Source organism: Cnephaeus nilssonii, assembly GCF_951640355.1.
Source record: "Cnephaeus nilssonii genome assembly, chromosome: 2".
In the NCBI taxonomy this organism is placed as follows: Eukaryota; Metazoa; Chordata; class Mammalia; order Chiroptera; family Vespertilionidae; genus Cnephaeus; species Cnephaeus nilssonii.
In genome coordinates this window covers 42,822,338-42,845,132 of record NC_137073.1, presented here as the reverse complement: position 1 = coordinate 42,845,132, position 22,795 = coordinate 42,822,338, and the positions used below count along the sequence as shown (strand labels likewise).

General features: G+C 38.2%; 1 protein-coding gene across 4 annotated transcripts in view; it reads left to right on the top strand.

The window, feature by feature from the left end:
* Positions 1-13,093, top strand: part of SRFBP1 (serum response factor binding protein 1) — a 62,352-nt gene extending 49,259 nt beyond the window's left edge. For 3 of the 4 annotated variants that reach the window (XM_079779917.1, XM_079779916.1, XM_079779918.1), the window contains 4 exons: positions 3,240-3,321; positions 4,326-5,034; positions 7,257-7,294; positions 11,150-13,093. In XM_079779917.1, coding sequence (XP_079636043.1) covers positions 3,240-3,321; positions 4,326-5,034; positions 7,257-7,294; positions 11,150-11,334 — 1,014 coding nt within the window. In that variant the 3' untranslated portion in view covers positions 11,335-13,093. The remainder of the gene's footprint in view (positions 1-3,239; positions 3,322-4,325; positions 5,035-7,256; positions 7,295-11,149) is intronic. The other variant, XM_079779919.1, reaches the window with a different exon arrangement.
* The last annotated feature ends 9,702 nt before the right edge of the window (positions 13,094-22,795 follow it).

Here is a 22,795-nt window from a genome sequence, read left to right as displayed (position 1 = left end):
CTCATTCCTCCTCCATGTCATATCTGTACCTTTCCATTCTTCTAATATATGTAGACTAGAGGCACTGGAGTGGGGGGGGGCGGGTGGGGTGGAGGTCCCCTCAGCCCAGCCTGCGCCCTCTCACAGACAGGGACCCTTCAGGGGATGTCTAAGCCGGCCGTCAGACATCGCTCTCGCAGTCCAGGACCCCTCACTCCTTACCTCCCACCACTGCCACTGCGCTCTCCAGCTGTGAGCCAGCTGAATGGCACCCCCACTGTGGGAGTGCACTGATCACTGGGGGCAGCTCCTGCATTGAGCATCTGCCCCCTGGTGGTCAGTGCGTGTTATAGTGACCAGTCGTTCCGCAGTTTGGTCGATTTGCATATTAGCCTTTTATTATATACTAGGTGTACCAGTTAATGCGAACTTTTTTAATAGATGGAGTTACACATATGTTGATATATATGCTATTTGATATGTATGCTATTTTGTTGTATTGACAACAAGCTTCAAAACTTCCTATGTCAAATTTGCTGAAGGTGTTAACATCATAGATATATTTACACTTAAAAATGTTGAATTTCATGCCCAAAAAAAGAGCATTTGCGGGAAGTTTGAATTCATTACTTTATTTTGAAGAAAAGTGCTGATTACTTCGGGAAGCTTATGGTGAACATGCTCCATCTCAAGATACTTGTGAACGCTGGTTTAAATGCTTTAAAAGTGATGATTTCGATGTGAAAGACAAAGAACGTCCCGGTCAACCGAAAAAGTTTGAAGACCAACAATTACAAGCATTATTGGATGAAGATGCATGTCAAATTCAAAAACAACTTGCAGAAAGATTAAACCTTGCTCAGCAAACAATTTCCAATCGTTTACAAGCAATGGGAAAGATTTTAAAGGAAGGAAAATGGGTGCCACATCAACTGAACGAAAGATCAATGAAAAACCGAAAAGTCATCAGTAAAATGTTGCTTCAATGGCACAAAAGAAAGTCTTTTTTGCATCGAATTGTGACTGGCAATGAAAAGTGGATTTATTTTGAGAATCCCAAATGCACAAAATCATGGGTTGATCCAGGTCAACCATCAACCTCAACTGCAAGGCCAAATCACTTCGGAAAGAAGACAATGCTCTGTGTTTGGTGGGATCAGGAAGGTGTGGTGTATTACGAGCTTCTAAAACCAGGTGAAACTGTTAATACTGATCACTACTGACAACAAATAATCAATTTGAACCATGCTTTGATCGTGAAATGACCAGAATGTTCCAGAAGACATGGCAAAGTAATTTTGCTTCATGATGACGCACAATCACACACTTCAAAACCAGTTAAAGACACATTAAAAGATCTTGCCTGGGAAGTATTAACCTACCTGCTGTATTCACCAGACCTTGCTCCTTCAGATTACCACTTGTTCTGATCGATGGCACACGCACTTTCTGAGCAGCACTTCAAAACATACGAAGAAGTGGAAAATTGGGTCTCTGAATGGTTTGCCTCAAAACAAGAAAAGTTCTATTGGGACGGTATCCACAAATTACCTGAAAGATAGGGAAATGTGTAGCTAGCAATGGACATTACTTTGAATAAAGCACTTTTGATGTTTCTCTTGAAATTGCCGTGTTTTCTTTCATTACAAAATCCTCTATTATTAACCGGTACACCTAGTAGGATTATACATAAATTTAGGTTAAATGAGCATTTTGTGGTTATGTTATTTTAACTATGTCATGTAGTGAGTGATTACTTTTCCCTTTTCATAATATTTCTATTTCCTATAGTTCATCATTGTTATGTTTGTTTTGTTAGTTTTCTATCTTCTCTCTAGCATAGCACCAAACCCCTCAACAGTTACTGAAATCTCCTCTAAAAATATTTAATACACCAGGTGTTCTAATTCTAAATCGGTCACCATACTGGGCATTTCTTTTGCCTGGATCTCTTTCTTACATCCCATGCCTTCCTCATTTGCTGTGTCCTTCATGTCAGTGGTCAGGCATTGGCTACTTCTTGTGAGAATGATTCAAGGGATGTGGACTTTTTTAAACCTTGCATGTCTCAACATATTTTTATTCTTACCTTGTTTGAAAATTATTTTCCTGCAAAAATTTAGAAGCATTGCTTTATTGTCTTTCGACCTCTGATCCTGATTCCTAAATTTGTGTATGTGAGTGTGTGTGATATAATTATTATTCGTGTGTGTGTGATTTGCTTTGTTTGTTTGCTTTTTCCTCTGAAAGCTTGTAAAGTCAATATTCTGATGTGACTGTTTTCATATATTGTGTTGAGCCTTTTCAACCAGAAAAATTATGTCTTTCATTGGGGGTTCTGTGCTACAGCCTTTAATATGCTTTCTGTAAAGTTCAAGCAAGCATGTTTGACCCATAAACTTCAGCAGTCCAGCTTGTCACTGAGTGACTCAGGATACCAGCAATAGGCTTTCTTCCCAGGTTCTCTCATATCTCTGTAAGGTAGGTAAAATGGGTAAGAAGTCCACTGTTGCATCAGGAAACCTAGAAATGTATTGAAGAAGCAGAAGACTGATTTAATACTGTGTGTAATGAATGTTCTCCCAATGGACTACATTTCTTAGAGAAGGTTGAACAGAGATGTGTAAGAGTCACAGTCAAAGTATATTAGTTTCTCTAAGGCTGCTATAACAAAATGCCACAAAATAGATGGTTTAAAACAACAGAAATTTATTCTCTCATGATTCAGGAAGTTAAAATATGAAGTCAAGGTGTCAGTAAGGCTATCCTTAAAAGGTCCTAGGAAAGAACCCTTCCTTGCTGATTCCAACCTCTAGTGTCCCTAGGCCTTCCTCGGCTTGTGGCAGTTTAACTCTAATCTCTACCTCAGCCTTCTTTCTTCATTTTCTGTCTCTCTGTGCCTCTGTAACCAAATGTCCTTAAGAGATACTAGTCATATTAGATTTAGGGCCCACCCTAATCCATTGTGATCTCTTAAATCCATGGTCCGAAAACTGCGGCTCGAGAGTCACATGTGGCTCTTTGGCCCCTTGAGTGTGGACCAAAGTTTGGTCCACAGGCCGACGCTCTACCCACTGAGCCAAACCAACTAGGGTGATATAGTTTTTTAGACTTTTTAAAAATCACATATGATGCCTACCACAATTTTAGAAAGACATTAAGTACCCAAACAATATTTATTCATTGATTACACAATAATTATAATTGTCCAAGGACAGTAGTATTTTTATCAGCGTGAATTTTATTGTTTCAATTTGCAGCCTGAATCTACTGCGACTGAAAGAGCAATTGCCAGATTAGCAATGCACCCTCTTCTGAAGAAAAAAATAGATGTGCTGAAAGGTATGAATTAAAGCCATGTACTTATTAATGCACTTGTGCATATTATTTTAAAAAATGGCTGTTGATTTATTTGTGTTTTTGGTTCTTTTGCCTTTACAAATATCTCTTTCAAATATTTCCATATGTATGGGTAGAGGCTTGAAAATATGGAAGGTATCTGATATCTGAAGAATTATCTGTCAAGTAGGTGGTTGGATATATGAGTCTGTAGCCCAAGTTAATTCATATTTTTTTCTAAATTCTAATATTTGAATATATGTAATACATATTCATGATTATATTGAATACAATTGATTTTCTAATTATTGATGTAATTCATATTATTTTTGATATGTCTACTACTTAGCCGTATGATTTCCATTTAGTATGTGTATTCTAAAATGTATTGAAAGAATTAAATGCTTTTGTCACAGATTTGAAGATATTTTTATGTCTGAAAACCAATTCATAATGCTCTATAATTATATCTATACATTATTCCTATAGAAATTAAAGTTATTTTGTTTTATTTATTTGCATTCAGTAAAGTTTTTACTGTTCTTCAACACTCTAAGGCATAAAATGGTGGGTTTTTCTCATTTTATATTTTAAATGGATACTCCTGAGCTTTCTTACTCGAAGTTTGGTTTCTAAAAAGTCAGTAGCTTTCTTTGTAAACTCAGACCTGTTTGTTATATATACACTCATGCATCACTTAACAACAGGAATAACATTTGCATCATTAGGCGATTTCATAATTATGCAAACACTATTCAGGGTACTTACACAATTAGATGGTATGGCCTCCTGCACACCTAGACTCCATTATAATCTCATGTAACCACTGTCATATATGCCATCCATTGTTGATGAAAATGTCATTATGTGGTACTTGATTGCATTTCATATAATGTTTAAATTAGCCCAAGGGTTCCTAAATAATATAAGGAATATTGTACTGAACATTGATATTTTATGTTGTTTGTTTCAGTATTAAAACAAGTTGTATGCTATTTTTCTTGCAGCTGCCGTCAAAGCCTTCAAAGATGCAAGACAAAATGATGCTGAAGTTAAGTCATCAACGAATGCTTCAGAAGAAAATCATTCCAAGGACACTTCATGTTCAAATGATGATGCTATTAAGTTGCAGCATGAAGTTGCTATTAGTGAGCAAAAAGACAAGGAAGCCAAAATATTAGCAAAGAAACCAATTAATAGTTCAAAAGAAAAAATAGCCAAGATGGAACATGGACTCAAAACAGTGGATATTCCAAATTCTCCATCACAGCCTTCTGAAAAGGATCCTGTAGTTTCCTCTGGACCGCAGAAGACGCCTGCTGACCCCAAAATGAAAACATTAAGTCAAAAGCAAGAAAAGAAAGCCTTTGATAGTTCACTTGGTGATAACAGTGATGGAGAAGAATCACATGAAGAAGAGAAGGAGTATTTTGATGATAGCACAGAAGAAAGGTTTTACAAACAGTCTTCCATGTCTGAGGATAGTGATAGTGGAGATGACTTCTTCATTGGGAAAGTCAGACGGACACGAAAGAAGGAAAGTAGTTGTCCTTCTTCAGTTTTGGAACAAAAATCTCCCAAAAAAGTGTTCCCTGAAGAAGATATACTTGAAACCCGTGAGAGTATAAGAAATGACAAAAACAAGCCAAGTACAGAAGCAAGGAAGTTTGAATCAGTGTTTTTCCATTCTTTATCTGGATCTAAAAGCTCTAGAAGGTAATTATATTTTGGTATTCTGAAATAACTATTAGTTTTTAATTTTTAAAAATATTAAATATTTACACGTTCTAATAGTGAAAGAAGAGACTACCTCCCCTCCATAATTCTAGTTTATACAAAATACATCCTGTGACTTGGATCTCTCCCACTTTATATTAGGATAATATATACAAAAACACAAATGTCAATGACACATTTATCCAGCTTCATAAGAAAATGAGATGTTATAGCCAAATAATTTTTCTAGCTAATTTAAGTTTATCCCTTCAATTACCAAAGTTTTGAAACTTTGAGTTAGCTTTTGATGAATAACTTTTGGCCATTATTGTAAGCATCTATCATTTTATTATGTATTTCTATTTCAGTACAGCTGTTTGCCCTAACACTGGAGTTTCTCCAGAATGCTTTTTTTTTTTAATGTTTGGTGATGCTGTTGTCTCTATCTCTGCTATTAAATACCACTTTGCACAGCTGTTCTGTTTTAAATCAATAAGTTTATTTTCCTTTGTAATTTTAATCAAGTATTGGTATCTTTACACATGGTAAGCTAATTTCTTCAGTTTTAGCTGCTTTCTTCAGTGAACTGTTTTTCTATATATTTAGAGGTCAGGGATCATTTTAATACAATAGAAAACTGTGATGTTGATAGAAGTTTAAGAGTATGGAAGCCCTAGCCGGTTTGGCTCAGTGGATAGAGTGTCAGCCTGGGAACTAAAGGGTTCCAGGTTTGATTCTGGCCAAAGGACACATGCCCAGGTTGTGGGCTCGATCCACCCCCCAAGTAGGGGGTGTGCAGGAGCCAGCCAATCAATGATTCTCTCTCATCATTGATGTTTCTATCTATCTTTCTTCCTCTCTGAAATAAATAAAATACATATATGTATGTGTGTGTGTGTGTGTGTGTGTGTGTGTGTGTGTGTGTATCCCCTATATAATAAAAGAGTAATATGCAAATTGACCATCACTCCAAGACACAAGATGGCTGCCCCCATGTGGACACAAGATGGCCGCCACAAGATGGCCTGCAGGGGAGGGCAGTGTGGGCAGTTAGGGGTGACCAGGCCGGCAGAGGAGGGCAGTTGGGGGAGACCAGGTCAGCAAGGGAGGGCAGTTGGGGGGGACCCAGGCCTGCAGGGGAGGGCAGTTGTGGGTGACCAGGCCATCAGGGGAGGGCAGTAGAGGGCGACCAGGCCTGCAGGGGAGGGCAGTTGTGGGGGGGACAGGCCTGCAGGGGAGGGCAGTTAGGGGTGACCAGGCCAGCAGGGGAGGACAGTTAGGGGCAATTGGGCTGGCCAGGAAACAGTTAGGTATCGATCAGGCTGGCAGGCAGAAGAGGTTAGGGGCAATCAGGCAGAGGCAGGCGAGTGGTTAGGAGCCAGCAGTCCTGGATTGTGAGAGGTATGTCCAACTGTCCGGGATCAGGCCTAAACGGGCAATTGGACATCCCTCAACGGGTCCCAGATTGGAGAGGGTTCAGGCTGGGCTGAGGGACACCCCCCCTATGCATGAATTCATGAATTTCATGCACCGGGCCTCTAGTATATATCTAATGAGTGTAGAAAAGACACACAACCATCTTTGGAGCCTTGAAAATAATTAACATATCTCTTAAACCTGCCTCGAAAGTCATTTTTTTCTCACTTGAAAATAACATATCACTATCCCTTTTCTTTCCTACTAAATGCAATTTTTGTTATATGTGACTCATTCCCCCTGTGAAAAGATTTTTTGAATTCTTTGTCTAGAGAGACCTCAAAAATAGACACAAGGTAACCATAGGATATTAAGTTAAAAGATTTTTTTTCTCTTTAAATTTTATTTTTCAATTACAGTTTACATTCAACATTATTCATTTCAGGTGTACAGCATAGTGGTTAGACAGTCATGTGTCTAACCACTACAGAGTGTTGCTCCCAATATTTCTAGTACCCACTTGACACCATACATAGTATTCCCTCTACTGTACTTTATATATCTGTGACTGCTTTATAACCACCAATCTATACTTTTTAATCCCTTCATTTTTTTTCATTCAGTCCCCCAAACCTATCCCCTCTGATGATTGAACAAGCAATCATTACTCTGTTCTCTGCATCTGTGTTTGTTCTTTTATTTTGTTCTTTAGATTTACATGTAAGTGAAATCAATTTATCTTTCTCTGTTAAGTCAGAAGATTTACTTATCTTTTAAAAATCCTAATGACGTTTTTCTTCTTTTAGAAATTACAGAGAACAGGCTCCAAAAAGCAGCACCCAAGGTATGTTATTAATGACTGGTTGACCTTCGTATGCAATAAAGCAATGCTTTGTCAAAGTGGAAGGATGAAAAATTCTCATTACTCAATAGCCTGAATGAATTATGTACCCACAGAAATGGAAATAGAGCATATTATAATTACCATCTTACAATTAACTAGATGCCCGTTGCACGAAGAGATTTGTGCAATAGGCCTTCCTTCCCTTGGCTTCCAGCACCGGTTTTCCTCCGGCACCCGGGACCCAGGCCTTCGCTCCGGCCAGAGTCTGCCTTCTTAGTTTTTGCTGCAGACTCGGGCCGGAGTCTGCCATCTTCGTCTTCGCTGCAGACTCCGGAGTCTGCAGTCTCGTCTTTGCTGCGGCCCGAGTGCCGCTCCTGTAGATCCCTTCACTCCCCCCACCCCCGCCCTCCCTCTCATAGCAGGCGTCCTGCCCTGCCTGGCCACTCTGCACCTGGAGCAGCTGGGCGGCCACCATCTTTGGCCTAATTTGCATACTCACTCTGATTGGCTGTGGGCATAGCAGAGGTACAGTCAATTTACATGTTTGTCTGTTATTAGGTAAGATTTAAGTTGTTTTATTTCCCTATGTCCTGCCATTGGGAAAGATATAGACAAAACTTATTAGGAAATATTGGGTGTATTTAATTTATCTTGAACTAAATTAATGCATTCTTTAAGTAAATTATTATATGAGCTATATCTTAGTCAACACTGTGCTGTTAAACATTCAGTAACAGGTATGTTACTTTCTGGGTTGAGAGTAAAATCAAAGTTTTTGTTGTGTTTTTTTCTTTTTTAGTCCTCACCTGAGGACATGCTTAGAAAGAGAAGGGGAAGGAGGGAGGGAGAGAGAGAGAAACTTTGATCTGTTGCCTTCTGTATATGTCCCAACTGGGGACCTAACCCACAACCCAGGTATGGGCTCTGACCAGGAATCAAACCAGCAAACTTTTAGTGTACAGCATGACACTCAACCAGCTGAGCCACTCTGGCCAGCTCAAAATGTTTTTAAATTAATTTATAACAAATCAAGTTTAATATATTTGGGTCGGCTAACTTCTGTGCATATTCCAAACTCTCACTGATTTAAAAACAATAAAAATTTGTTTCTCACTCACATCACAGTCCAGCATGAATCAGCAGAGAGGCTATGTTTCACATAGTCATTCAATGATAAAGTTTCATTTGGATTCTTCCTCTTGCAGTTTCCAGATATTCTCCATTTTGCCAACAGAAGGGAGTAAAGTACATGGAAAATTTTGCAGAAGGTTATTATGGGCCAGGCCTGAAGTGGCAGAAATCAGTTCTGTTCTCATTTCATTAGCCAAAATTCAATTACATGACCCCATATCTAGCCACAAGGGAGTTAAGAAATGCAAACTGACTCTGTGGCTAGGAGAAAAAATAAAGTGGAATTTCTTGAACAGATAATCACATAATCACCATCCTTATGATCACCAGATGCCCATTTTTTTTTTTTTCTCCCACACATAGAGCACACTGACCTCCTTCCCAACAAAGCCAACCCAAAGGCCCATCCAACTCAAAGCCCAGGATTATTGAGTGATGCTTGTGGTGCTTTCCATAGAGCTCATGGATGTGACTGCTCCGAGTTTAGTGACCTGTACATTAAAAAAACAAACTGGCCCTGGCCACTGTGGCTCAATTGGTTGAATGTCATCCAGTGTACCAAGGGTTCACTGGTTTGATTCCCAGTCAAGGCAAATGCCCAGGTTTCAGGCTCTGTCCCCAGTAGGGGGTATGCAGAAGGCAGCCGATTGATGTTGCACTCTCACATTAATGTTTCTTTTTCTCTCTCTTCCTCTCCCTTCCTCTCTCTAAAATATCAATAAAAATATTTTTAATAAAACATAAAAATTTGAAACTAGCTTAGCAGTTCATTGATAGATGGTAAGAAAATAAATATATATCTGAGACTGAAAAGTGAGCATTTGTGTGCTAAAGATAGTTAAAACAGTTGGCAGTGAAAACTTGGGAAGCAGGCTTCATGTTTTTGGAGTTTGGGTGGTAAATGGTTGGAAACTATAAAAGATTAGTATACTGATTGCTCTTTGGCAAAATACTACAAAAAATAAAGGAGAGAGAATAGAAGCTTCCATTGGCTATAACTCAAGTTACATGGCCTCATTTAACTGTTGTGTGATGGGAAATACATTATGGTTGTGCACCTAGAAGGAAAAGAAGACCAAGTTTGGCAAACACGAGGCCATCTGCCCCATTTACCTTATTTTCACAAACATAGGATAACTAAACTAAAGCCTCGCCCATGTTTTCCCTGAGGAGACCCGTGTAAAAGAGATTTTTTTTGTTTATTTTTGCTTAACTTTTTAATTTATAAAACTTATCAATTTACTCACACGTGCAAACTTACTTTGCATAATTATAAAAAATATATTATTAGTTTAGAAATACTGTCTCATTCAAATCTCAGTTATCATGAAATAGTTTCACTTAACATTTAAACTTCATTCTTCATCCCTAGAGCCACTCTGAGTATTATAAATTTCTGGAGCACATGGTGATTTGTATAAAATATGAATCTGTGTACACGATATTTTAGAAACTCTATGCACTTGTTTATAAAACACTAGAGACCCGGTGCATGGATTTGTGCACCAGTGGGGTCCCTCGGCCTGGCCTGTGGGGATCAGGCCAAAACCGGCTCTCTGACATCCCCCGATTGGTCTTGGATTGCGAGAGGGCGCAGGCCAGGCCGAGAGACCCCACCAGTGCATGATCAGGGCTGGGGAGGGACTGCAGGAGAGCTCCAGGGCGTGTCCTGCCTGTCTCGCCTACTCCCGATCAGCCGGACCCCAGCAGCAAGCTAAACTACCAGTCAGAGTGTCTGCCCCCTGGTGGTCAGTGTGCATCATAGTTAATGGTCGAATGGTCGCTTAGGCTTTTATATATGCAGATTATGCCATTTGCTTTTTAAGGAGATCTTTAAAAGGCTTTTGATAATGATGTCTAAATTGAAGTGGAGAAATTATGTATCCTATATTAAATTTAATATAGGATGCTTAATACATCTATATTAAACGTTTGGCCTCCCTGTTTCTTTTTTTTGTCTCCCCCCCTCCCACCGCCCCGTTTCTTTCTGATTCTATAAACATGCATTGATTCAGGTCTTTTCAAGCTAGTATATCTCTCCCAAACAGTAGTTTGTTCAAGGTAATGTAATCGAAGTGCCTCATAATATAAGATGCCATAAGGACTAGAATATAAGTTGGCAACCTCATATCTTTTGGTAGCTTTATGATTAAAACAAAACTTTATCTTGTATTGAAGTAGATTTAGTAATTTACCTTGTAGTAATAACTTTGTTCAGTAACAGAAGGGAGTGAAATCAATAAATAGCCTTTTAAAAATAAATCTCTCCTACCAACATTGTCAGATTCAATATCTTAGTAAAGATGTGTGCTTTCTGGCTACATCTGCTTCACACACAGATTTCATAAGCAAGTGATATTTCTTAACCTTTTGCACTCGGATATCAGGTGTGACTCGACACGGTTAGCATTAGAATAAAGGAATCGAGAAAAAAGCAAGCCAGTGCAAAAGGTTAAGATATCACAGCACATATTAAGAGACAAGCAATACACAACACATCTACTTGCAAGGATTAGGAAGCATGTGTCCCAGCATTGACTGCTCCTGTACTGTATATTTCAACTTCAAACTGTTCCCTATTGGACTTAGGTTTAAAATGAGGTATTCCATTTCAGTAAAACTCAATTTCTTCTTCAGTACTGATTTGAGAAGATAAAATATATTTCTTTTGCATGTTGTTTGGGTATATACTTAATTTTCATTATTTTTGCTTTCTCCTCCCAGGTTTTCAGCAAAATGACCATCAACTCAAAAATCAGTTTATTAAGAATGCACCAAGAGGACCAGAAAATACTAAACAGCAGACACAGCTGCCTCTTCATCCTTCATGGGAAGCAAGCAGGCGGCGAAAAGAGCAGCAATCTAAAATTGCTGTGTTTCAGGGGAAAAAAATTACGTTTGATGATTAATTAGTACCTCTTTTTGTGAACTTTTTAATCTAAAAAATTGTTTTCCTTCTTTTTGTTTTTTTTGCCAGCCCATTATTTAAACTCGTATTTGGATAAGTCTTTTTGGAGGAGGTATAGAAATAAGTTTGTTGTTGTCTTTATTTCTCTTTTTTAAGTATGTTCAAGTTATGTTTACATAAATCTTCCACAAATCAACTAAATAAGTTGGTTTTTAAAAATATGCCCAGAATGTTCCCTTTATAAAAGAATTTTGAGATTATTACTCAGATTTCCTCATTTGTGCTTATCATGAAGTATATTTCACTGGATTAGGTCTGTGTTTCTTTGCCTTGAGAATAAAAGTTGAGATATATTAAAAATAATAATTGAAAATTATGAGGAAATTGTAGCTATTTAAAGTAGATAACCTCTACTAAAAGTTATTCTTGTTAGTAAAACTAAGATTAAGAGAGTAATGTTTGGTCCTGGATTGGTAACTCAGTTGGTTAGAGCATCTTCCCAGTACAACCAAGGTTGTGGTTTCAGTCCCTGGTCATAAAAGAATCAACCAATGAATACATGAATAGATGGAACAACAAATTCATGTTTCTCTCTCTCTCTAATATCAATAAAATGAGAGAGTAATATTCATTTAGGGTATACAGGTAATAAATTATACAAAAAATATTAATATTTATTATAGTTTTATTTAGTAATGAACTTGTACTTTTTGACTGTTTTAGTTTCCCAGGACAATTTTAGCTTTCTGAATATTTCAATTATTTAGGTAACATTGTTTAAATGTAGCAACACAACCAAAAATTAGTTTTCTATTTCACTGCATATAAATATTTCTGTTAAATTCAAAATTTATGACACCTAATTACGTGGCCATGTGCTCTTATGGAAAAATTTTTGAGGAATCATAGATTGAAGGAGTTATGATTGAAAGAGCATTTCTACGATAGATGAACAGAAAGGTTATAAGATGACTCACTGAGGAGGGGGCTACTCTGTACATCATAGTATTTCTATTAAAAGAAAAATAAGATTTTAAAAATTCTTTCAAGCCCGACTGGCATTGTTCAGTGGTTGAGCGTCAACCTATGAACCAATAGGACATGGTTCAATTCCTGGACAAGGCACATCCTGTGTTTCAGTAAAATGCAGGCACATCCAGTAGGGGGCGGGGCGTGCAGGAAGCAGCCAATCAATGTTTCTCTCTCATTGATGTTTCTATCTCTCCCCTCTCCCTTCCTCTCTGAAATCAATAAAAATGTATGTGTGTGTGAGTGCGTGTGTACGTGCACATATATATATATATAAATAATAAAATCTCTTCAAAAGTTAATGGCAGGGAAAGCCTTCTGGTTATCAGGAATTCACAAGCTCTGGAGAGTCATTTCTACATTTTTCATGAGCTTAAAAATTTAGATAACTTCAGCAATGGAATTCAAGATACTGTGTGGAAAGAAAATTATTTCTGTGTTGAATGCAAAATTTGTTTTTTTTCTTTCAAATTTTATTTTGATATAATTTTAGTTATGTTAGATTGAAATTAATTTCAATTATGAAAATTTATTACAGGAAAAAGCGAAAGAAAATGTCTCTATGCCTACCCAGATTTAGCCAAGCTACGAAGTTGAGAGCACTATTTTCCAGACTGCCAAGTCTGCTTAAGACTTTACCCCAATTGCAAGGAGTTAGGGGCCAACTACAAAGTTAGAGAGAAGAGCCCACACAAGACCACTCTTACTTCTGACACCAGTTGCAGGTTCGGAGGTGGTGTGCGGGAGGGGAATGGGTGGGAGGTTCCCCATACACTGAGGTTCAGTAATTCGCTAGGAAAATTTCCAGAGCTCACTGAAACCTATTACATTCACAGAGTTTATTTATCACAGGGAAAGTGCACAACTTATAAACAGCCATAGGAAGAGATGCATAGAGCAATATCTATGAGGGTTCTAAATGCAAAGCTTCTCTTGTCCTCAGGACATATTATCATTGAGACATTAAATGCAGATTGCCAGTCTGAGGAGCTTTCTCAAAGTTTTGTATCCAGAATTTTTACTGTGCCTTCAATATTTAGGGATGACTGATTGCCCACATGATTGTTCCAGAGAGACTGATACTACATGACCCAAGCCCCTATGGTAAATCACATGGTTTGTCTTTTTTTAGTATAGCCAGCTCCTACCCTAAACAAAGACAGTCCAATCAGGTATGACATAGATTGCCTTCACCTTCTTGAATTATTGTCTTTGGCAAGGCCGAGTTCTTTACCACACCCTGTCCTGCACCCAAATTCCATAAACATTTACTGCATTAACATTTTACTGCATTTTCTTTACATGTAGCTTTCATCTTTCTCCTCCCTTTCTCCTTTTCCTCCTCCTCTCCTATTTATCCCCCTCTTTCTGTCTTCCACTCTTTCTCCCTCTCCAACTGCTTTCTTGTTCTCATCCTCTTCTTTTCCCATTTCATTTTTCTTGTTTCCTTCTCTCCCCTCCACCCTTTATATTCTCTTTATAAACAAAGTCATTCTCTATTCTCTTGTATTACCACAATCCAGTTATCAAATGCTCAGATCTTTCCAATTGTCCCCATGTCTTTTTACATCTGAAAAGCCAACATCATACCTTACATTCAGTTGATAATAGTTTCTGAGTCTATTTTAGTATTTTATGACATTGACATTTTTCAGAAGTATTGAGCATTGTCCCTTTATTTGTTTTTTTCTGATGTCCCCATTATTAAATTCAAGTTAGGCACTTTGGGCAGAAATATCACAGGAGGGATGTTGTATTTATCTCAGGGCATATTAAGAGGCAGGTGATGTTGATGTGACCTAGTACTGGTGATGTTAATTTTGTTTCAGGTAATGTCTATGAGATTTCCCCACTGGAAAGTTAGTATTTTCCTCTTTGTAATGAATAATTATTTTTAGGGAGATACTTTCAGATTATAGACTATTCTAAAACTTACACTGACTAGTTCTACCACTCAGCCATAATTCTTACTGAAACGATTACTGCTAGAGTAATTGTAAATGGTAATTTTTTAAAAAGTTTCTTCTTATTTCTACAATAATTAGCTGGCTTTTTATATTAAGGAAAAACTATTCAGTTTTTAAATTTATTTCATTGTGATCTCATGGATACCTCTTTCTATTTTTATTGGGTATTTTTTATTTTGTTGTGTCTAATATTGGCTTATAAGGTTTACAATGTACATCTTTATCACAGTCTAACCTACAGTACACATTTTTTTAAATTGATTTCAGAGAAAGGAAGAGAGAAGGAGAGATAGAAACATCAATGATGAGAGAGAATCATTGATTGGCTGCCTCCTGCACACCCACTAACTGAGGATCAAGCCTAAAACCCGGGCATGTGCCCTGACCAGGAATCGAACCATGTCCTCCTGGTTCATAGGTTGACATTCAACCAATGAGCCACACTGGCAGGGCAGTACACTTTTAATTTTTTTCCTCCCAGCCTTTGTTCTGTTATTACATACATTTTGCTTCTACGTGTAACCCTATAATACATTGTTATTGTTTTTGCTGATAATAGGCCAGGAATGCTGCTAAACATTCTATAGTATATAAAACAAAGAATTATCCAGGTCAAAATGTCAACAATGCTAAGGTTGGGAAACCTTAGTGTAGGGCTCATTTGGCCCCATTACTGAATCACTATCTTATGCTTTGTCTGTAAGGACATCTTTCTGTTGTGTCTGGTGAGAACACAAACTATTCCTGGGACTGTAAGTTCTTGGTATTGTTCCACTACTTTCTAGGGATTTTTTCCCCCTGGCCTTGGTAGATTCTTTATACACATTCCACAGATCAGTCTTATATGATCAACTTGAAGGAACCCTTCCTTCTGTACATCTAGGAACCTTTCTGTGCATCTTCCTCTTCTGTATTTTTCCTCCCACAATCTAGTCACATTAGCTTATCTAAACTCTGAACTAGCAGGTAGTGAGCTGAAGCACTCAACTCATTTGGTTTTTTCCTCTGGGGTGTTAATATCCTGTACAGCTTTTTTATCCATTATCCCAAAACCTTTGTTTTATAAATTTTATTAAATTTTCTATTTGCTTAATGTAGAAGGGCAAATCTGGTTTCAGTTATTATGTAATGGTCAGAAATAGAAGTCTCTTATTTATTTTGATACTCATATTGTCCTTAATTTGACCACTGGGAGCCTTTCACAATATATTTACTTGTTTTCTCAACACGAGAATACACAGAAGTTAGTTTCAGAATTGCTAATGATGCCTCTGTAAAACAGAAGTCCATTAACCAACTTCAGTATATGTTTAGAATGCTTTTTTTCTTTAGCCTGAGGGCATATGGTCTCAAAACTAAGTTTGAAAGTTATCTGGGATGATGTCAGCAAAAATGGTGGAATAAGGGCATCCAGAAATTTTTCTCGCTGTCAAAAGCAATGAGAAAACTGTCCTTATTGTCAGAATCAACTCTAGAGCTATGGAATTAACCAAAGGCTTACAGCAATCGAGGGAGTATTTTTTCAAGAAAAATGGCTGAATGTTCATAAGAACAGTGATCTTTGTGACATTTTAACTTGCCCTATTCTCGTCCCCACTTCTCATATACCTGGTAGTCTTGCAAACCAGCAGCTGACAGCCACTGGGGGTCAGCTTTATAGATATATTATCAGAATTGTTATTATTTGACTACTTTGGTAGTTCACTGGAAGGCCCTTCTTGCAAATCTGTCTTGTGTCAAAGAGCTTGCCCAGTGCATAAAGCCATTTCCTGAGATCACTTAGAAAACAAAGAGAGGCAGTTGTTCAACATCATAGCTGCCTGAGGCAGTAAATAACTTGGGGCAAACAAAAATTTCATCAAAAAGCTTAAAAAAAAAATAGGAAGAATTTAATATCCTTGGGAAATCTGGTAAGTTCTGACATATTTCTTGGAATTAAAGAAGTCACATGCGTAACTGTGCATGTTCAGGAAAAAGCTGAAGATGTCCTAAACTCTCATCTCTGGTTGGCCTACACAATATATATTTTTCACTGCTAGAGAAAGGACTTACATATCGAAAGGACACAGGAGATAGCTTGCACAAGCAAGAAATGAAGGCTAAGGTGGAAATGTCAACTTTCTGGCTAAATGTTGAAAGTGTGTCCCAGCACACAGAGCCCTGTCAACAAAATCAGGAAAGTATTGATTCCAAGAATTTAAGGAAATTTCTGTCCAGTTATTATTATACTACTAAGCTAATGAAGTGGAGGCAATGTGGAGAAAGGACTGCCTAATTTCTGGAGTTGCAATATTATATTTAAAATGTTCAGTTTCCAAGAAAACATAAGATATGCAGAAGCAAAGTCTGGCTCATATACAGAGGGAAAAAAGCAATCAATAGAAACTGTTCTTGAGGAGACCCAGACTTTGTATTTATTCAACAATGACATTAAATAAGCTACTTTAAATATGTCTGGGAACCAAAGGAAACCATGTCTAAAGAGCTAAAAGAAAGTCTGAGAACAGTGTCTCACCAAATAATATCAATGATGAGATAGAAATGGTAATGAAGAGACAAAAAGAAACAGCAGCTGAAAAATACAATAAGTGAAACCAACAAAATTAACAGAAGGGCTCAACAGCAGATTTGTGCAGACAAAAGAACGATAAGGTGAACCTACATATAGGTCTATTAAGATGATCCAGTCTGAGGAACAAACAAAAGAACTAAAATGAACAGATTCACAAAGACTTGTGGGATACCATCAAGTGTGCCAACATAGGCATAATGAGGGTCTCATATGATGCCACATTTCCACTCAGCTGTACACCTTTAATTGTTCAAGGGTCAACTGTACATAAATGGAGTTATTCAGCCATAAAAAGGATAGAAATATTGATATATACAATGGCAATGGAGGAACTTTGAAAACATGTTCAATCAAAAACTTGAATATTCATGATAACACTATTCATAATAGCTAAAAGAGGAAACAATTCAAATATCCAACATATGATTGAATAAACAAAAGTCAATATAGTTGCTTCTTGAACAGCACGGGTTTGAATTGCATGGATCCACTTATATGCAGATCTTTTTAATGAATACCTGTATTTTTTATTTGTAGTTGGGAGTCTGTGGATGTGGAGGGCCGACTGCATTGATCTATGTATGCCATTTTTTATAGGGGACCTGTGAATTTTGGTATCCATGGAGAAGCAGGGGTTCTGAAACTAATCTGTGGATACTGAGAAACAACTAAGTTTTTGGGGAGTCAAAACCTATTCACAAAAATTTGTGCAGGCTGGGTGATGGAGGCCTCGTGAGTGACTGCTAATGGTTATGGCATTTTTTTTCGGATTGATGAATGTGTGCTGGAATTGGATGGTGGTGTTGGCTCAGTTTTCTCAGTAGACAAAACCCCACTGAATTGTGCACTTTAAAATGTGAATGTTATGGTATGTGAATTGTATCTCAATTTAAAAAATAATAATAAAGTTATCTGGGTTTGTGCTTTCTTCCTCCTTTTTTCTATGTAGTACTTCATTTAAAATCAATTTTGGTCATATGTTTCTGATGGTGTATAATTTTAAGTATTTGTCCTTTCTTGCTAATTTGATTTATTTTTTTTCTTTATGTATGTAAAACATTAACATTTTCCAAAAGTCAAAGCCACACAAAGCGCTATACTCAAGAGAATTGGCAACTCCCTATTTTCCACCTCATCCCCATACATTCTCTTTAGATAATCAATCTCATTAGTCCCTGGTGTATCCTTGCTGTGATCACTTGCACAAATGAACACATGTATGTATATTTTGTTATTCCCTCTTTTTTATACAAAATTTAGCATTCCCTAGATGCTTTTATAAACTTTGCTTTTTTCATTAAAAATATATCCTGGAAATCACTGCAGATCTGTTCATTGAAATCTTCATTTAAAACAAAACAAAAAAACATTATAGTACTTCATTTGGGTAATCTATCAATTTATTCAATGTATGGGTATATAGATTATTTTTCATATTTTACATTTACAATGTTGCAAAGAAAATATGAAAAACAGATGCATTTTCATATTGTGGTTATGTTCCTAGAGTTAAGAATGTTATGTCGGAAGGTAAATGCATTTTTTAAATTGCCAAATTTTTCTCCATGGAGATTATACCAATTTGTATTTCTACCAGAAGTGTATGAGAGAGGCTTGTTTCCTCACAACCTCCAACAGAGTTTGGTGTTTTTACATTTTTATTTTAAGTTTTATTGAGTCAATTTTTGTGAATTTATTGTCTTGCCCTTTTTTTCATTCGTGAGGAGTTTTGTTTTGTTTTTGGTTTTTGTTAATCCTCACCCAAGGATATTTTCTCCATTGCTTTTCAGAGAGAGTGGAAGGGACAGAGGAGGGAAGGGAGAAAGAGAGAAACACTGATGTGAAAGAGACACATCGATTGCCTACCACACGCACTCTGACCAGGGGCGGGGAACAAACCCATAACCCAGGCACATGCCCTTGACTGGAATCAAACCCACTACTCTTAGGTGTGCGGGCTAATGCTCTAACAACTGAGCTGCACTGGCCAGGGCAAGTGAGTTATTTTTTATTTTTGTCTTTTCCCCCTGATTTTTAAGATTTATTTTTATATTAAAATAAATACCAGCCCTTTATCTGTTATATGTATTACAAATATTTTTTCCAGATTTGTCAGTTGTCTTGGATTTCCTTTTTATCATGCTTATCTGCCACTTACTAATATGTAGTCAGATATATCAGTTTCTCTTTTCATTTTCTTCTATTTCATTTTTGCATATGGATTTGGAATCATAGTTAGAAAATCTTTCTCTACTGTTGTTTGCCTTTTACTTTATCTGATATCAGTGTTGCTGCCCCTGCTTTCTTAGTGTTTCCTTTTCCCTGGAATACCTTTGACTATCCTTTTATTTTTAGCCTTTCTGTTTTATGCATGTCTCTTGAATAGAGCATACTATATAGTTGCGTCTTTATGAAAGTTGAAAATCTTTCCTTTTGATAGGCACATTAAACCCACAAATGTTGATAAGATGAATATGCTTGCTTTCAGTTATCAGATTTATGCTGTAATAATTCATTGTTTCTCTTTATAATGTGCTTACTGTGTTTTATTTTTTTTAAAAATCCCTAAATTTGGTATTTAGGGAGGTTAACATTTTTGTTCTAGTAGTTAATCTTTGTGCTTACACCTTTCTTAGTGCCCTTAGTTCCTTATTTCGTTTATCTAAAATTTGTATTGTCAATTTTTAATAACATTTCTTAACTTTTACTTATCTACATCACAGTTAATGAGTTTATTCTACTTTCCTTGTTCCATCTCCATTCTCCTCCCATTTTTAGATGCATTGTTTTTATTTTATTGGAACATACAACACAAGACATAGAGCACTGTTATATAACACTACAGGCCCAGTGCACGAATTCGTGCACCAGTGGGGTCCCTCGGCCTGGACTGCAGGACCGAGCCAAAACTGGCTCTCGGACATCCCCCAAGGGGTCCTGGATTGCGAGAGGGTGCAGGCCAGGTGAGGGACCCCACTGGTACACGATCATGGCTGGGAGGGGCATGGGAGGTTGGCCAGCCAGGGAGGGACTGCGGGAGGGCTCCAGTCCCAATCAGCCAGACCCCAGCAGCAAGCTAACCTACCAGTGGGAGCGTCTGCCCTCTGGTGGTCAGTGCACGTCATAAGGAGCCATTGAGCGGCCTTAGCATATCATTAGCATATTATGCTTTGATTGGTTGAACAGACAACTGGACAAGTGGACACTTAGCATATTAGGCTTTTATTATATAGGATTATTCTCCTTAGTTTTAATCTTATTTTTACAATTAAGTTATATTAAAGCTAAATTGCTAAAGCTTTCCCACTCTTCTGTTTGGATAAAGTTCAGTTTCTAGTAAATTCCTCAGAAAAGAACTCATGGGAAGAATTCTTTGAGCCCTTGATCTTTAAAATATTTTCCATGGTTTTTATACTTAGACTAGAGGCCCAGTGCATGATTAAATCATGCACGTGTAGGGTCCCCTAGGCCTAACCTGCCATCCAGGCCATATCCACTGCCCCACAAAGCCTAGCACGTTCTGCGGACACTGCTAGCAGCCTGCTCCCTGCTTTTGATGGCAGGGGGTCCGCTGGTGCTGGAGCGAATACACAGCTCCCCGCTTTCGATCGCGGGGGAGCTGGCTGGCTGTCTGCTGGTGCACCAGGCCTTTCAAAAGCCTCTGGTGCGGCGGAGGCTTTCGAAAGGCCTGGTGCCGGAGCAGACAGACAGCCAGCTCCCCCGCTTTGGCTTTCGATCGCGGGGGAGCTGGCTGTCTGTCCGCTGGTGCACCAGGCCTTTCAAAAGCCTCTGGCGCGGCGGAGGCTTTTGAAAGGCCTGGTGCTGGAGCGGACAGACAGCCAGCTCCCCTGCTTTCGCTCCCCGCTTTTGATGGTCCGCAGCAGGACGTGGGCTCGCTGCCCCAGAGGCCCCTTCTGTGCCGCAGCACAGCCATGGCGCAGACGCTGAGCTCGCGCCGCCACTGGCGATGTGAGCTTAGCGTCCCGCCAGCCCAATCGGCCACCCCGGCCACCCTGCGTCCCGCCCCCTGCGCCTCCCGCTGGCCCAATCATGGGCGTAGCGGAGTGATGGTAATTTACATATTACCCTTTTATTATGTAGGATTATTATGTAGGATTGTGGCTAGATTTTAGGATTATGGCTTTCTCAATGCTCCTACCCCTCTTCCTTGTGGAAGCTAAACTCTTCACTGTTTGTTTGGTGAATCTTGTTTGGAGTGTTTCTTGCCCCTCCCCAAGTCTGGCTGCAGGATAGCCTCCTGACTCTTCCCAGGGGTAGAGTGTGTTTCCTTTTACCCATGCTACAGTGAGTCTTTACTTGTGTCCTGATTGACAGTGTCTGACGATCTTACAGTAGCTTAAGGCTTTTTCCTCAGCAGGGAAGAAGGATCCTGGTGGGTATTTCTTCCCTGCTGCAACAACAACCTTTTCTTTCACCATCAAGGACAGTTTAATCTTTGCTCTGCCCCCGTCTTCTAAGTGCTCTCTGTAGTAGGTCCATGGAACTCCCATACCCTGAAGAGTTCTTGACATCCCTAAATAATACTGTAGTTCCACTAGTACTTTTTATAGGCTTATGTTTACCTTTCTTAACCATCTGGAATATACCCCTGTGTATCCTGGCAGAGATTGACAAACTGCTTAAGTCAATTAGTACACAAGTTATCTACATCTCTCAGCCTCTCTTAAAGTTAGGTTGGGGTCTTGTGACTTAAGAATTGCTTGACTGGAATATGGGTGAAAATGGTATAAAACATTTCCAGGTCTGGCCCATAAAATCCTCTTCTGTCCTCCACTCTTCTTTTGTCCCTCAGATGGATGTGGGTTCCTAGGAAGACATTAGAAGACCCTATTTTTAAAATGAAGAAACAGCCATCAGTCTGGGAACCTAAGTAACTGAGAATCATGGTCATCAACCCTTTCCTCCACTTAAGCCAATTGGATTTGTTATTTTTGTAAAAAAAAAAAAAAAAAAAAAATACTGTGTTAAACCAGAGAATTGGGGATATTTTTTTGGTAACAGGACAGGTATCATTACTTTGACGCAGAAATTTTTGCTACAAGAATTCCATTATAAAAAAAAAAATCCAAAACACATGGCATTAGTCCAACAGATAGTCAAGATGAAAGCTAATATCCAGGTTGAGAAATGAAATCTGTGTCATGCAGTGACAAAATGATTGTTCAATGGTCATTTGCAATTAGAATGTGGATCACATGTCTAGGGAACCCTTTGCTCTAGGGAAGGAGGTTAGGAAATGGAATGTTGGTAATGAATGTTGATGGTTATTACCTACATTTATCAAGGTGATAGGAAAAAAGATATGGCAATAATTTGTTACTTGGATAGCATGAACAAAACAAAACGTAAAATGATGGAAAAGCATCTAGTCCCAGATGGTAAGAGATATACATAAAGGTCCATGAAGACTTCTTCTGGCTCCAGCATACACACCTGAGTAAAGGTGTGGTATTTCCTCCTAAACATGATGGTATGGGGAAAAGGAAGAGAAAAATAAGACAGGCTTGAGATTTACATTTAGGAAAGAACTTTGTGAAATGCTACTAGCATATGTAACTGAATAGCAATAACTTTCCCTCAGAAAACAATAATCTGCTTATTTGTAATGGCAATGAAATTGCAAGCCTGCACTTCAGCAGCCTAAAGATGCTCTGTCATTAAAGGTATTTGGGGGCTCCCAAACTTGCTCAGGGAAGATATGGGTTACAAAAACTAAAGGACTCCAAGGAAGGCACAGTCCCCATAATTTATTTCGAATGTGATAATGGGCAAAAGAGAACCTGCATAAGGGTAGATCCAGGGCTGGGAAGAACATTTAAATAAGTAGTTTCTTCCACCTAGCAAAGTTCATATTAAGGAGATGTCCCCACTGC